This window comes from Diospyros lotus, chromosome 13, assembly GCF_014633365.1.
Source record: "Diospyros lotus cultivar Yz01 chromosome 13, ASM1463336v1, whole genome shotgun sequence".
Taxonomy (NCBI): Eukaryota; Viridiplantae; Streptophyta; class Magnoliopsida; order Ericales; family Ebenaceae; genus Diospyros; species Diospyros lotus.
Genome location: NC_068350.1, coordinates 39926450 through 39943684, shown reverse-complemented (window position 1 = coordinate 39943684; position 17235 = coordinate 39926450). Strand labels below are relative to the sequence as shown.

General features: G+C 38.5%; 1 protein-coding gene across 1 annotated transcript; it reads left to right on the top strand.

Moving 5' to 3' along the window:
* Nucleotides 1–727: 727 nt before the first annotated feature.
* On the top strand, nt 728–1668 carry LOC127787955 (uncharacterized). The gene has a single exon (XM_052316051.1). The coding sequence runs from the start codon at nt 857–859 to the stop codon at nt 1439–1441; it is 585 nt and encodes a 194-aa protein (XP_052172011.1). The 5' UTR covers nt 728–856; the 3' UTR covers nt 1442–1668.
* Nucleotides 1669–17235: the final 15567 nt, after the last annotated feature.

Genomic DNA, 17235 nt, shown 5'->3' with positions numbered 1-17235 from the left:
TATCATAGAAAATATATAATAATTCTATGAAAATAATCAAACACTCTTAATTTTTCTATGAAAAAATATATATAGTATAAATATTTAAAGTTTCTTTTCATGAAATATATTTTACAAGGAGATGGGGTGGTTTTTGTTTTCTAGACAATATTATTTAAAATTAAATTATAGGTAATGCAATTAAACACACCTTAAATTCTTTAATTCGAGTTGATGAGAGATGAGAGCAAAAACGATATTCAAAGGCAAAATGAATAATCTATTATTCTTTTGTTATTAATATATTATATTTTTCTTATTTTCGGTCTATCTTACGTGTAATATATGTATTATTTTAAATTATGTTAGATAATTAATAAATATAAATTATAAAAATTAAATATTTAATGAGTTATATTTAAAGTTTAAGGGAGTGATAGACTTTTCATATAAAATTTATGAGAAAAAATATGGGTTTAGCCTATATTGATATATAAGACAAAATAAATGAATAGCAAGTAATATCATAAAATTTAACAGTTTTAACTTTAAGTAGAGTAAATATCAAATATGTATAATATAAGTTTTGTAAAAATATAATATGGATAATGTTATGGTAAAATTGGAAGATAAAGTTAGGTAATAAAATATTAATTATCTTAGATAAATTATTTAAAAATATAAAAAAATGAATGGAGACGTTACATTTATAATTAAGTGTCCGAAACAAAACCAAACCAAACGCATTATCATTAGTCGTTAGTCACTAGGATTAGGTATTTGTTTCTCTCTCTAACACGACTCTCTCCTGAACCCCTCGAAGCTTCTCTCTCTCTCTCTCTCTCTCTCTCTCTCTGGTTTTGTGTGAGAGAGAGCAATGGCGGCTACCACCCTAATGTCCAACTTGAGATACTCGGACAGCCTAACGGTGGTGGGGATATCGGTGTGCACGGCGGTGGTGTGCGAGGCGATATCGTGGCTTTTGATCTACCGGACGGCGTCCTACAAGTCGCTCAAGTCCTCCATCGACAAAGCCTCCAAGAAGCTCGAGACCATGAAGACCACCACAACGGCCACCGCCGACTACTCCAAACGATCCAAGTCCAAGAAGATCGACCGCTTCGAGTCCAGCCTCAAGGAGTCCACCCGCGACCTCTCCCTTTTCAAGTTCAAGTCCGGCTTCGTTGTCGCCTTCGTCCTCTTCGTCGTTTTCGGCCTCCTTAACTCTCTCTTCGAAGGCAAACCTGTCGCCAAGCTTCCTTTTGTTCCCGCCAGACTCATCCAGAAGATGAGCCATAGGGGCCTCTCAGGCGATGATCCCACGGATTGTTCCATGGCCTTTCTGTACTTTCTCTGCTCCATCAGTATTCGCACCAATTTACAGAAATTCTTGGGGTTCTCGCCCCCCAGAGGCGCTGCTGGGGCCGGCCTCTTCCCCATGCCCGATCCCAAGACCAATTGATCCATCCGAAGCAGTTTGATCAATTGGGTACTCTTAATTTTTCGTGCTTTATTATTTTTTGTTTAAGATCAAATAACTAGAGGAACTGACTTCGCTTATTCTAGCTACATATTTGTGGGTCCTCTTAATGACGATTTGAATTGATTCCAATTTGAATGTAACTTGATGGATCTATCTGGTCTTCGATCTTATCTATACGCGAACGAACTTCTTGCTTTCAAAATTCATATCTATTTTCTGTGCTCTATTAGTACTTTGACCGATTTGCAGAACTTTTTGAGGTTTTTTTCCACTGAGAGGATGTGCCTGGGCCAGGCTCTTCCCATTGCCAGATCCAAGACCAATTTATTGGCGGGGACAGACTGATCCACTTTTGGTACTTGTGTTGACATCAATAGGAACTTAAATCACTTTTTTTTCTTGACATCAATAGGAACTTAATCACTTTTTTTTCTTTAAGAAAAAGCGATAAGATATGGTTAATGGTGTATATGTCATCATTGATCTTAAGTTATGCTTTTGCAGCCGATCTTAATTGTTTTATTACTGTAGTTGCTGCTCACATATAGTTCTGTTTTGGCATCACAAGGAACATAATTAATTTGAAATTGTTGGTTTCTTATACATATAAGTTGTGGGATTTTTTTATTACCACGGTTTTTCTGATTGCAATTCAATTGTAAATTATGGGTGTCTAGCATGATTTATCATATTCATCGAATAGTAATTTATTGAGCTCAAAATGCACGTCTATATTCGATTGATCTAATTCATCATGCTTATGGTTATTAAAGCAATTTATGTCTTTATGGTCAGGATGTTGTAAGTTTTGGAGGTTGACATGCTTTGAAAGGAAGCAGTCACAAGGAAAAAAAGGCATTATAATTTTCTCTAATTCATTGTGTAACCTCAAAACAATGAGATTACACTTCCTTATTAATGAAACTCTCCTTTTCCTTTTTTTCTCCTGCTATTTTTGTTTCCCCCTCTTTTCTTTGTTTGCATTTTCTTATCAATTCAGACATCTTGGATCAATCATCCAAAAAGGTGGGCATTAATGAGAAAGTTACATGTAGAATTAAGGTAGGATGGTTAAAATGGCAAACTGCATTTGGTGTTTTATATGCTAGAAAGATTCCATTAAAGCTAAAAGGAAAATCTTATAAGAGAGTTATAAGGCCAGTATTGTTGTATGACACAAAATGTTAGGCAATAAAGGATCATGTGCAAAATATGAATGTCATCGTATGCAAAATATTCGAAATGAGAATGCTAAAATGGATGTTTCATAAAAGGGATAAAATAAAAAATGAGGTTATTTGTATTAAGGTTGGAGTGACATCTATTGAAGATAAAATATGCGAGATACTATTAAGATGGTTTGGTCATTTGAGAAAAGTACAAATAGGGGCTCTTGTGAGAGAGTGGATCGAATGGAACAAGTATTTAACAAAAGAGGTATTGGGAGACTCTTAGGTTTGACATTAATTATATAGGCCCTACAGAAGGTAATAAATAGAAATAAATGGAAAGCTAGAATTTATTCATTAAGTCGACCCCATATAGTAGGATAAAAGGCTTGGCTCATTGGTGTTTGTGGAGGAAGTGTTTGGAATCTTCACAAATAAATTTGAAGACATGTAGTTGGTGTGGTGCTGATATGGATGAGTTCTTGAGGAGCTGATCGAGCCTTTTCGAGATTAGAGCATGTAGAGTAGATTATGTGAAGAATAAAGCAATTTGAATGAGGAGAAAGAAAGCCAACGAGCAAAATGCATTTGAAAATTGTAATTGAAATTAGAAGATAACCCCAATTTATTGAGTATGAAAAGCTAATCCAAACTTTACTTAGATAAGCCCTACCAACTCTGAACTTTATTAATAAATATGTCCAAGTAGGATTAATTATCCTGAAAATAAGTTTTATGTCTTAACCGTTAGTCTTTTGGGATCTACCATCGATGAGACTACTGTCAGACTGAATAGCCATTTAACCTTGTTGGGGTGCTCTAATCTTTTGGCATGTGCATCCTCATCATTTAGGAACATTTATTGCATTGCAAATGCAAATTGCGAATTATTAGCGAAAAAAAGAGAGAGGCAAATTGCAGATTGCTTAGCATGGAGGGTCATATCTTCTCTATCGTCGTCGTTGAGAAGTTACGCCTTCTTTGGTTTCTATCCTGATTTCTGAGGGTAGGATTTCTGGTATCTTCATTATTGGGCTCAAGTTCACCATTGTGTGTCCTTTCTTGAAACAAGCCTAGCCAGGGCCAACAATCTTTATTGGCATGTTTAACAATCCTACTGGGAAGGCCACAATTTGAGTTTTTTTTTAAACCTTTGTGCAACATTTTCACTAGTAGGCAGTTGACTAGTACATATTTTACCAATTTATTAAGGATGGCCTTGGCTTCCTTAAACTTACAACATGACAACTGACCATTGTTTGCCCCTCAGCACCTTTTAGTCTCGTGATTGCTTCTATGGAGTGATTTGACAGTAGCTAGGGATGCAAATAAACTAGTTCAGCTTTAGTTAATGATAATGTTGAACATAGCTGATTTCTGTTTGCTCCATAAATTCCAGTCAATAATTGGAAAGCAATTTTAATTTTTTTAAAATCTAATAATTCTTGTTATGTAGGGTATTAGTATTTATTACTTTTAAAGCATTAGGAATTGTAAACTCCCCCCCCCCCCCCCCCCCCACCCCCACCCCACCCCATTGATTTGAATTCCAAGCATAGTTAGGATTGGGATGTTATATTTCTATTCTTTTCCTTAGTTTGGTTTTTAGCGAGTAGGGAGATAATTACCTTGCAAGTGTAAGAATTATTAGATTTTGATGATTGATTACTGGAGGAATTTTTAAAAATACTATAATTTTCTGAACCTATTTTGAAGAAATCTTCTTTTTGGGAAGAATAATACTCCGTCAATTATTCCCTTGAGAATGCCACAAATATACACACTAGGGGTGTTCACGGTGCGGTTTGGACAGTTTAGGCTATTTTCAACACACCAAGCCGCAAGTGCGGTTTGGCATTAAACCAAACCGCACGGTTTGGTTTAGTCTGCAGAAATCGCACCAAAATTTGCGTTGCGGTCTGGTGCGGTTTCCACGGTCTGTTGCAATATTGATCATTTTTGCTTAACAAACACACTACTAACTGATCTTGCATTAATCTTTCAATTAGAAAGCCCCAGAAAATGGAAGAATAGATCTGAAAGTACACCCACATGAAAGTACAACCTAATCCTCTCTCTTAATCTATTGAAATTGAAACACCACATATAAGTATTATCGTAATAGCCAAGGGAAACGCATATAATTGACGAAAACATAGAATTAAAAGTAGCAATTGAAAATACATGCGATTATTGATCTAAAACCCACAACGAAAACTGGAGGAATTTGAGAACCCAATTACAATTTCTGGTGAACAAAGCACAAACACTGCTTCTTGTGAACAGGTAGGTCTCTCTCTCTGGTGAAAGGATCTGAGTTGTCCATGGACTGGTGCGACTGACGGTGAGGGATGGGTCGTCGCAAGTCTTCATCGCTCGTGTGTGGACTTGTGCGGCCAGTAGCGGGGGTCGTCGCTCGCTCGTGCGTGGACTGGTGCGGCCAGCAGCGAGGGTCGTCACAAGTCTTCATTGCTCGTGCCTCGTGGTCTAGTGCGACGGCCGACGGGGGATGGGTCAGGTGGTCTGGTGCGGCGGCCGACAGACGATGGGTGGGTGCAAGATTGGTGCAGCAGGCGGCGAGGATGGGTGCGTGTGAAGCTTTAAGAGACGAAGAGGGGGAGATGAGAGAAATGCTGAAATGATTTAGGGTTACCCCCACCCCCTTTTATATTTTATATTTTTAATTATTATAATATATATTGGGCAAACCGAACCGCGAAACCCCCAAACCGTGCGGTGTGCGGTTTGGGGGTTTCTCAAACCGTGCCAGACCGCCACTCTAAAAAAATCGTGCGGTTCGGTGCGGGCGGTTTCAGCAGTGCGTCGGTTTTTTTGAACACCCCTAATATACACAGTGGATCCTAAGAATTCTCCTAAACTTTAGAGATTAGATTCCTACTTTATAGGACTAGATTATAACAACTTTAAATACAAACAAATCTAATAAAAGCAAGATAAGATATAACAGTAATATAAATCAAGATAAATCATAGAGGATAAATTAGTTGATAACGAGCTTTGTAGCTCGACAACTCGGCCTTCATTAGCTCGCTGATCGACCTTCCATTAGCTCGTCAGATCGGCCTTCCATTAGCTCGGAAGCTTGGCCTCATCAACTCGGCCTTTCATTAGCTTGGCAGTTCGGCTTCATTAGCTTGGTAGCTCGGCTTTCCAACACTCCCCCTCAAGTTGAAGAATAGATACAAGTCATTCCCAGCTTGCCTATTAGTAACTTGAACCCTGGCCTTGCAACAGTTTTTGTGAAAATATCAGCTACTTGATTAGTAGTTGGAATGTAGGATAAGCTGATTCCTCCTTCAATTTCCCTCTTTATAAAACTCCAGTCAATTCTTACATGTTTCATTCGGTCATGTTGAACCGGATTCTTCATAATACTGATAGCAGACTTGCTATCACTATAAACTTCTATTGGTTGTGATAAGGATATCCCCAAGTCTTCCATTAACCTTTCCAACCAAATAACTTCACATATCCCTTGAGCAATGGCACGAAATTCTGCCTTGGCACTGTTTCGAGCCACCACGGATTGCTTTTTGCTTCTCCAAGTAACCACATTACCCTATAGCTTGGTGCAATAACCTGAAGTTGACCTGTTATCCTCACTTTAACCAGCCCAATCAACATCCACAAAACATTCAATTCTTCTTTCATTAGTTTTCCTGAGCATCAGCCCTTTCCCAGCCGTTCCCTTGAGGTATCTTAGAACATGGAACACTGCATTCATATGTTTTTGAGTAGGAGAATGCATGTATTGACTTATGACACTTACTGCATAGGCTATGTCTAGTCTTGTAAGTGACAAATAAATTAATCTACCAACCAACCTTTGGTACCTTTCTTTTTCAACAGGAGTATCTTCTTTTTCTTCGACATTCCAACCCTTTTCTAGAGGTGTACCAGCTGGTCTGCATGCTAACATCCCAGTTTCTTGTAACAAATCAAGTGTGTACTTCCTTTGATAGATGAATAGCCCTTCTTTACTCCGAGCTACCTCTATTCCCAGAAAGTATCTCATGACTCCTTGGTCTTTCACTTCAAATTCAGTTTTTAATTGCTTCTTCAAATTTTCAATTTCCTGTAAGTCATCACCTGTCACAATAATGTCATCAACATAAACAATTAATATGGCCTTTTTACCTTCTACTGTAGACTTTATAAACAGGGTATGGTCAACTTGCCCTTGCTTACATCCCAAACGATTGAGAGTCATGCTAAATTTTTTAAACCAACCCTTAGAGACTGCTTTAATCCATATAGGGATTTCTTTAATTTGCACACATTTTCACTGCCAATTTCCTGTTCAAATCCTGGGGGTATTCTCATATATATCTCCTCACCTAAGTCACCATTCAAAAAAACATTTTTAATATCAAATTGAAATAAAGGCCAATCAAGATTAACAGTAAGAGAAATTAATACCTGAATTGAGTTGAATTTGGCCACAGGAGCAAAAGTCTCCTCATAGTCAATCCCATATGTTTGAGTAAACTCTTGTGCAACCAATCTTGTCTTGTATCTTTCAACACTTCTATCTGCGTTATGCTTTACTGTGAAAGCCCATCTACAACCAACCATCCTTTTGTTTGAAGGCAGTTTAACAATCTCCCATGTGTTATTTTTCACCAAGGCACTCATCTCTTCCATAGCTGCAACTTTCCACTTAGGATCACTCATAGCCTCTTGAATATTCTTTGGAATGACAATCCTGTCAATACTTGCAAGAAATCCCTTGTATTGAGGAGATAACTTAGCATAAGTCAAGTGATTAGACATAGGATACTTGACACAAGATCTTACCCATTTCCTTAGAGCAATAGGCATAGTCCAATCCAAATTATCACTGTTGATAGACTCATTCTCAATGCTGTTTTCTGATAGACCAGCATCTGGAAGTGATGATTGGTTTTGCTATCCCTCAAGATGGGCCTTTGAACGTCTAGAATACACTTGCAGAGGATTTTCAGCAGCTAAATATGGAGTTGGAACATGAGGTTCAGCTGTAGTTTTTGGTTGAGAGGATGGCGGAGAAGATGGATTAGGAGAAATAGGAGAAGAGCTTGAAGGATCTGCCCTTATGCTATCGGAACTTGAAGGCCTAACATGCGGAGAGGCAAGAAATTCTCCCCCTTGAGAGCATAAGGGCAGAGGAGCATCAAGGAAAGGAAATAGGATTAGGATCCAGGAAGGATGGAGATGTAGCAACTGAAACTAGTGAGGGGTAAAATGATTGGTCTTCATAGAATGTGACATCGGTGGAGACCAAGACTTGTCTTTTGAGAGGGTTATAACATTTATAACCTTTTTGGGAGGGAAAGTACCCAAGAAAGATACATTTAAGGGCCTTGGGTCCAACTTTGTACGGTTAAGTTGATTATTGTGAACATATACCAGGCAGCCAAAAATTTTTGGAGGAAGGGAATGTGAATGGCTAACAGTTGGGTAGAGAGAACAAATGACAGCAAGAGGGGTTTGAAAATTTAGGGTCTTTGAGGGAAGTCTATTGATCAAATATGCTGTAAGGATTGTTTCCCCCCAATAGAAATGTGGAACATGGGTGGTGAATGTCATAGTACAAGCCATTTCTAGATGATGGCAATTTTTTCTTTCCGCTACACCATTTTGCTGTGGTATGTATGGACAAGAGCTTTGATGTAAAATACCATGTTTGGATAAATAATTGGTAAGGTCATGAGAGAAATATTCTTGACCATTATCAGTACGAAGAATTTGGATGGAAGTTTGAAACATATTTAAGATGAGTTTGTGAAATTTCTTAAAAATGTTGCAAGCTTCAGATTTTTCCCTCATAAGGTACACCCAACATGCCCTAGAATGATTATCAATAAAGGTTATAAACTATTTAGAACCAGAAATATTAGGGGTTTTAGATGGTCCCCAAATATCACTATGAATTAAATGGAATGGTTTAGATGGCTTATAGGATTGAATTGGATGAGAAGAACGAGACTGTTTGGCAATGGTACACCGTTCACATGAGAAAGTTTGATTTTTATTGATGAAAAATTGTGGATACAAGAATTTAAGATAAGAAAAACTTGGGTGACCTAAATGATTATGCCACACCTCTGTCAAATAATAAAGCCCATCCTTACCTTTAGCATTGCCAATCGTTCTCCCCGATATTTGGTCCTGAAATAAGCAATATGAAGGAAAGAAGGTCACACAGCAATTCATATCTTGAGTAATCTTATGGATTGCTAGTAAATTGCATCTTAAACCAGGAACATGTAGAACTGATTTAAGTTTTAAACCAGAAATACAAACTGTTCCATGTCCTTTGGCTAGAGAGGTGGTACCATCAGCCATTGAAATGTTTATAGAGTTGTCACACGGGGTGTATTCTGTCATTGAACTGGCTGAACATGCCATATGGTCGGAAGCACCCGTATCTACTATCCATGTATTCTTAGAGAGTTTGCTAGAACTTGGAGAATAATGGGAATTACCTTGTAAAGCAGTAGCCACCATGGGAGGACTTGGAGAGGATATACTTTGATTTAGCATCTTATATAAGGTTTGGATATGCTCCTCTGATAGGTTAAGGCTAGTATTGCTTCCTGTTTCCTGCTTCCTTTGGTGCATCAGCTATGTAGGCAGTCCTTCCACTCTCATTTTTTCCTCTTGGCTTCCAGTTAGCTGGTTTCCCATGAATTTTTCAACATGTTTCTTTGATATGATATGGCCTTTTACAGTGGTCACACCACTGCTTCTCTCATCCTAGATTCCTTGGTTGACTTTCTTCTTGTTTAAAACTTGCTAAAGCAGAATTTTGGTGAGTTAAAGGGGACTCACCTTGCTGATTTAGCATTTCCTTTTTTCAGCTTTCCTCCCTTCGAACCTCAACAAAAACTTCTCGAAGTGAAGGCAGAGGTTTTGTACCCAAGATTCTGCCTCTTACTTCATCCAAATCATGGTTAAGGCCATGTAGGAAATCAAACACCCGATCCTTCTCAATTATGTTATTATATTTTGTACTATCTGCAGAACATTCCCAATTAATGGTGTAAAACAGATCCATCTCATGCCAAAGTTCAACCAAAACATTAAAGTAATTCGTGACATTTAGATTACCTTGTCATGTGGTCATAATAGCAGATTTGATTTCAAAGCATTGAGATGAGTTCTCCAAATCTGAGTACATATCTTGGACTGAATCCCATATCTCCTTTGCGGTTTTATAGAATAGGTAAGGTCTTCCTATTCTAGGCTCCATCGAATTGATCAGCCAGGCCATTATGGTGGAATTCTCGACTTCCCAGGTACCATATGTGGCTGCTGTGCTCGGTGGAGAAGGAGTAGAGCCTGTTAAATAATCGACCTTGCCTTTTCCCTTGATAACCAGCATAACTGACTGAAACCATTCCCTAAAGTTACTCCCATTCAACTTATGGTGAGTAATCTGTATAGGAAAATGATCAATTGAGTTGCTGGAAAGAGACGGATTGATTGGAGCATCGAATTGATCTGCTAGGCCATTATGGTGGAATTCTCGACTTCCCAGGTACCGTTTGTGGCTGCTATGCTCGGTGGAGAAGGAGTAGAGCCTGTTAAGTAACCAACCTTGTCTTTTCCCTTGATAACCAACATAACTGATTGAAACCATTCCCTAAAGTTATTCCCATTCAACTTATGGTGAGTAATCTGTATAGGAAAATAGTCAATTGAGTTGCTGGAAAGAGACAGATTGATCAGAGAACTTGTGGCATAAGCCTTGGTTAGAGTGGGATTAGGTTGAGTATCAGCCATTGATGAAACAGGGTGTAGATTTATGAATCAAGGTGTGGACGGAAAAATAGAATAGAGGTTGCTTTAGGATCGAAGAGCAGGCTCTGATACCATGAAAAAATCTTCTTTTTGGGAAGAATAATATTCCGTCAATTATTCCCTTGAGAATGCCACAAATATAATCACAGTGGATTCTAAGAATTCTCCTAAACTTTAGAGATTAGATTCCTCCCTTGTAGGACTAGATTACAACAACCTTAAATACAAACAAATCTAATAAAAGCAAGATAAGATATAACAGTAATATAAATTAAGATAAATCATAGGGGATAAATTAGCCGATAACGAGCTTAGTAGCTCGGCAACTCGGCCATTAGCTCGGCCTTCATTAGCTCGCAGATCGGCCTTCCATTAGCTCGGAAGCTCAGCCTCATTAGCTCGGCCTTTCATTAGCTCGACAGTTCGGCCTTCCAACATATTTAAAAAAAATACTACACTTTTGAAATTATTTAAGAAACTACTACAAAATTTTCAATGTCAGCATCACATGCCAGAGTGTCAATTTGATGAAACAAACTCACTCCTGGGAAGAGCAAGTTGCTGTGGAACTTGGTCCTATGAGGAGCAAGTTCCACCGTGCAAGGCTGCAAGCAGCCTTTGCTTAATGCCTCACAAGTGAGGGGTTGCCTGTCATGACCTAAGGGCATTAAGGGAGTAATATAGTAATAGGCTTTTGATAATGGTTAGGAGATATTTTAGCAAGTGGTTAGGAGCACATGGGTGAGTTGGGATGCTGTTAGGAATCTGATATGCATAAGGCTACTGTAAACAGATGGGATGGTTTTTACGCTTGATTTGAATGAATTCTTAATTCTCAATTCTCTCTCTTACAATTCTCTACAATCTCCTTCTCATTTTCTCTCTACTTCTCTCCCTCATTTCTCTCTACATTCTTTCCCCATTTCTGTCGATTCCTCCTCTCAAGTATTCTGTTCTTGATTATACTTTGTTAGCTCATTCCGATTGTCATTCCAATTCTAGGCTAAACCCTAGGTACATGACAAATGGTATCAGAACAGTCATTCCTCGGCTATGAGTTTGGAAATTCAGTTAGTGTGTTCGACTTTTGAAGCGGCAGAATTCAGAGAAGGTAGTAGTGGCAGAACGGACACCAATCCACGGTAGGTTTTGACGCTAACCGGCGATCGGTGGCGGAAAGTAACAAGTTGCAGGAGGTGATTCCGGAAACATCACAGAAGTGACGGAGTCAAACCATTTCGGTGGTGCGATTGGAGTCAATACATTTAGGAGTTTGTTCTAGAAGCGATTCATAGAAGCAAAACCCGAGACATGAAAGTGATTGACGGCAGGTAAGTGGTCGCTTTTGATTTGAGTTTGGAAGGAGTTAGCGGGGAATATAATCGTTGAATCCACAACGATCGCGAGCAGAACATATCGAAGAAGTTGATTGAGAAGATTGTTTGACTTTTGGAGGCGAGAAAGAATCCGACTCTATTATCGATCTCCAACGGTGATTTACATTAGTGATTAGGTGAAGCAATTCTGATAAATTACAAAACCAAGCCAGTGGTCGCAGCCATGGGATGGTGATTGGGTGAAGTGGACGGTGATGAGTGTTGGTATTAGGACTAAGTGGAATTGAAGACGACACAACCAGGAGGTGCCGATAGTGATATCGAGTTGTTGTAGTTGATCAAAAAGGTGAGGCGAGTGTAGGAGACTTTTGGCAACAGACGAGCTAGAAGGCGGAATCAGATCTGTTGCCTAGCCGTTCAGTTTACTAGAGAATTGAAGATCGCTAATGGTGGTGAGGTGATTGCTTGTCTTGGGCGACTGTTGTGAAGTAGGTTGATTGCGGCTATTTTTCGAGGTTAGGCAATGTGGATCAGCAAGCCGAAGCACAACATTTCAACGAGTTCAGGTGGTCTTGGTTGTTGAAATTGAGACCAATCATAACCGAAGGGGAGAAGCAACTCTCGGGTCGGAAGTTGCCGTTGGTTTTATCAGAAATTTCAGATAGCAATTGATCTAACAGATTCGAACTCCTACTACTTGGACTTCGAAGTATATGGTTTTGAAAAATCAGCCATGGAAAGCAGTGCATGAATGAGACAATTGGAGCCTCTATGGCAGCAGAAGAAGGCTACAATTTCAACTAGAAACAACAGGGAACAGGAGAAGGGGATCATCCAAGTTGACAAGGAAACAAGAAGTGTAATACATGATACGAGCAAGGATTTCGGCCATATGTTACATGAGCAACTCCAAGAGTCTGCAATGATACTAAGAAGTATCATTACAGCTTTTCGCTGAATTCTTCGAAGATTATCGTGGGAGTTTTAACAAGGAGGAGTTCCTAAAAATGAAGCAGTCGGAGGAGAAGTGCAACATCAGAAATGATATTAAGGGTGAATGACATTATCCAAAGGGAATTTGTGATGAATAGATTGATAGGGAAGCAAAGGCAAAATGAGAATTAAAGGAACACACCAATTCCTTTGGAAAAGAAGTTCTCGATGGTGATGTTTTGGGGATTTTGCAACAAGATCGGTCCAACTTTAACGAAGAAGGAGAAGAGGAAGAAGAGGAGGTGGAAGAAGAGAGTGAGGAAAAAGAATTGGAGGATGGCACTCAATCAATTGATAGACTCTCAAGCACTCTTATTAGTGCTGAGACACTTGGCTAGGTGTCAATCATTGAGAAATCGTTGGCTGGAATTGAAGTTGCAGCAGCTCCTAATGCTAATGTTCACAAACAGCCTTGGTATGAGTATCCAAGGCAAGTCTACAATCCTCCATTGTTGCGTTTTGAGGATGCTGTTGATATTTCGGTAACGAAGCATGGCTGTGGGTTGAAAGGGAAGACAATAATTGCAACTAAGGATGAAGTTCTACCATTCTTACTTGTATTGGATAGCGAAGAACTACTAATAGAGATCACGGACATAGATAGTCTTTACGTTGGACTCCAAGTTTCAGCTACTTAGTATGACTGTCCGGAATTTGCTGATCATGTCCATAGATTGGAGATCAAGCTTGATTGGGCTTCTATTGTAGAAGGTGGGTGTATTGGATTTGAACGCTATCAGGTTGCTCCTATTGATGTTCTAGGCCAAATTATGCCTGAGATTGATCTCGGACGCTTAAGAACGAGGAAGAAGAAGAGGCTTAGAAGGAGAAAGAAAGAAAGAAAGATAAATTAAATAGAGAAGGCGGGAATTGGATGAAGCAATGGCTACTTGCTGCAAGTTCTTGGGGACAAGAACTCTCTCAATGAGGGGGGAATTGTCATGACCCAAGGGCATTAAGGGGGTAATATAGTAATATGCTTTTATAATGGTTATGAGATATTTTAGCAAGTGGTTAGGAGCACATGGGTGAGTTGGGATGCTGTTAGGAATTTGATATGCCTATATAAGGCTGCTGTAAATGGATGGGATGGTTTTTACGCTTGATTTGAATGAATTCTTAATTCTCAATTCTCTCTCTACAATTCTGTACAATCTCCCTCTCATTTTCTCTCTACTTCTCTCCCTCATTTCTCTTTACATTCTTTCCCCATTTCTGTCCATTTCTTCCTCTCAAGTATTCTGTTCTTGATTCTACTTTGTCAGCTCCTTCCGATCGTCATTCCAATCCTAGGCTAAACCCTAGGTACATGACACTGCCTTGCAAAAGTGGAACTTGTTCCTCCCAGGAGTGAGTTTTGTGTGGTTCAATTTCTCATGATGACCCCACTTTCAATGTGGACTGACATGGTGGGAAAAGTGTAATAGTTTGTTAAATAGTTTGAAAACTATAATATTTTGTTTATTTTTTTTTTAAATTGTAGTTTTTGTTTAAATTCCTTTTGATTACTGAATATAGGACCTGAAATTTTCTGCCAAAAAATAAAAATAAAAAGACAAAAGAAAAAGAAAAAGAATACAGGACCTGGAATCAAGTTTATTCTTCTGTTCTCTTAGTTTCTCTCCTCTCTTTGTTTGCTTCACCTCCTGATTTTTTCCTTTTGGTTCTACACCAATGAGTTTCTTTCTAGTCATATACTAACTGGAACATTTCCCTACCTAGTTTCAGTCATGACATTCAGTCTCCTCTTTCATCTAGGTTTCTTCTCCAGCACAAGATGACTGGACCAACTTCTAACTTCAAAAAGTTTTTGATTTCTGCATCAAAGCTTGACATAATGATTAATGATTGGAATTGCATATAAACTAATAGGTATTCTTTGGTTAGCTTTTGATTCTCTAATATCTGGCATGGGGAAAGATAGTTTTGTGAAATTTGGGATGTGTTGCACCTTGTTGTTTCCAAAGCTTAAGGATGCATAGGAACCATTGATGTGGCCTTGCCATGAAGTCCCTGCATTTGCGGTAATGATTGACTTTTGACTTGGGAAAGAAATAGAAAGAATCTAAGAGTTTTTGATTGAATGACATGGATCCATGTGTGTTTTAGCCAGTTTTGGCATTTGTAAGCTTGATACCTAGTGAACTTCAGGATTCTTGCAAGCAGATTACATTGCAAGCCTCCACTTTTGTTATGGTCAAGTTGTTATTGGACCAATTATGTGAGCGAAAATGCTTGCAGCTTCCTGCATTATCTACACAAGTTCAAGATAATGGCTTTCTGTTCATATGGGATTGCATAAGATCAGATATTGTTATTTGATTTTTGAAAGTGCCAAACAATGTGGCATTGCAAATAGGATGTTGTGTGACTTTGGATCACTTTTGTTCTTGGGTAGGTTGGGTTGTGCCACCCCTACCCGAGAACCACATTGGCCTCTTCAAGTCTCTTATCCACCTCTTCAATAGCAAGCTCATAACAGTCAATAAGACTTGATGCAAAGTTTCATAGTGTGACTCATTAGCCTGATTCCTCTACAATTTTGACAACTCAAACATCTTCTTTATTCTTACAAATAGGCACTAAAAAGTGCTCCTCCTCCACTTGTCCAACACCCTTTTTGATTTAAGATCACATTAAATAATTTCGTTAATTGAAAAATGTCCCCATTCTCCCATACATTTTCATGCTTTTATTGGGATGTTATCTGGGTCAACTGCTTTACTATTCTTCATATTTTTTAATGCTTGCTTTATTTTGTTTGGACATTTATGCCTATAGAATATGTAATTCCTATCTTATTCAGACCAACATATAACTTGTTTCTCCACCTTCATTGAATAACTTCATGAAATACTCCTCCTTCCATGTCTCCTTCGTTGCCTCCTCATCTACAAGTACACTGTGATTTTCGCTTTTATGCATTTTACTTGGCTAAGTTTTTTTTTCTTTCTCTTGAATTTGACTTTGCCATCAAACAAGATCAATATTGGTATTTACATTCCTGAGGGGATATTGCACCTTCACAATTTCTTGTGGATACGAAGGACAATGGTTTAGGTTAGGGAATGTGAGAATCGTGATTCCTTGATCTTCATATATTGTCTTGAGTTCCTGCTTAAGACTAATAAACTCTACCAATTGTTAAGTTGGAACAAACAGGGTTGCAGTGTGGCCTATAGTAACGACTCATAGTATATGTGGTGGTTGGCATGGCAATAGAACCTAGTGTCTTGAAATGGGTTCCCTTGAGCGATGGGATTAGTACTAGAATTGTTGAAGGAAGGGGTTAATGGCAAACATGGCCTGCTTGGTTGTCATTAAGATAGTTTGCAAGTCATTGCAAAATTATTAGGTTGTTTGGATGCTTATAAGGCGCAGGGAATGGAGTGTGTTGCCAAGGTGCCGCACACGTTGATTTCTATTCTGATGTGCATGCTCGGCGCTTTCAATGTGGAGATTTTTTCAATTTCTCCATCTCTGTAGTGCGTGTTCTGGGCCATTGGACATGATTTGGTCAAAGATAAACCAATCTAATAAGAGGGAGCAATCTAACCAGAAAGAGGGAGAAGTGGAGTGAATAGCAATATATAATAATGAATGAAATGATCCAAATAAGGAGAGTATGCCCCAATTTGTGAAGGGTTGAAAGTAAATTCTTAGCATTTGACTTTATGCCGAGGAAAAGGATGATCAGCCTGAACAGTTATGTGGTTTATGATAAAATATATCGCAAGCTAGATTAAACTATCCTAAGAATCCTCAGTAAAACATAAACATCTCATTCCACTAGATGGCAGGTACTTAGCCCAGCCATGAACTGATCTAGCTAATTATGTACAATTTTTCCTGGGTGTCTGCACTGATGAATGAATCAGAACTCTCTTTTTATCTTTTTCTCTTCCTCTGCTAAGGAATTAATCTGGGGGATGGTTATGTTATTTTGACGGATTTATTTCTATTATCCATCATGTCTCCAGTTTCTCTCTCTTTTAAATTTGTGATGTGGGTTAGTTTCCACTTGCAACTTGTCATCCGTTCTTGGTGTTGTCATTTGCCACATGATAAAATGCTTCCATGATTTTCAAGTGTGTGGTTGTTCACTCGTTCCCCCTTTAATGTTCTCCTTGGAACTAGGATTTCGGAAGGGAAAGGACAAGTAAAATTACTTCTATTGTGAAAATGCACGACTGTAAGTAGATTTTATACTCTCCATTCTCCTTTTCTGTAGAAAAATAGTAGTTTCAAACATAACCAAAGTTAGGGATGTCCATAGATTCAAGTAGGCTCGAGAGCCAAATCGAATCAAACCAATTTGATTTTTTTTTTTTTTTTTCAATTTGATTTGATTTGATTCTAGGGTTGATTTGGAATATCCAAAGGCTGTAATAGACCTGGGGTAGCTATAGTTTTAGACTTGCATCTTTTACAAACATCACAACTTAGCACAAACCTCATCACATATTTT

Excerpts from the sequence above, each read along its gene's own strand:
- LOC127787955 (XM_052316051.1), top strand. The coding sequence starts at position 857 with ATGGCGGCTACCACCCTAATGTCCAACTTGAGATACTCGGACAGCCTA.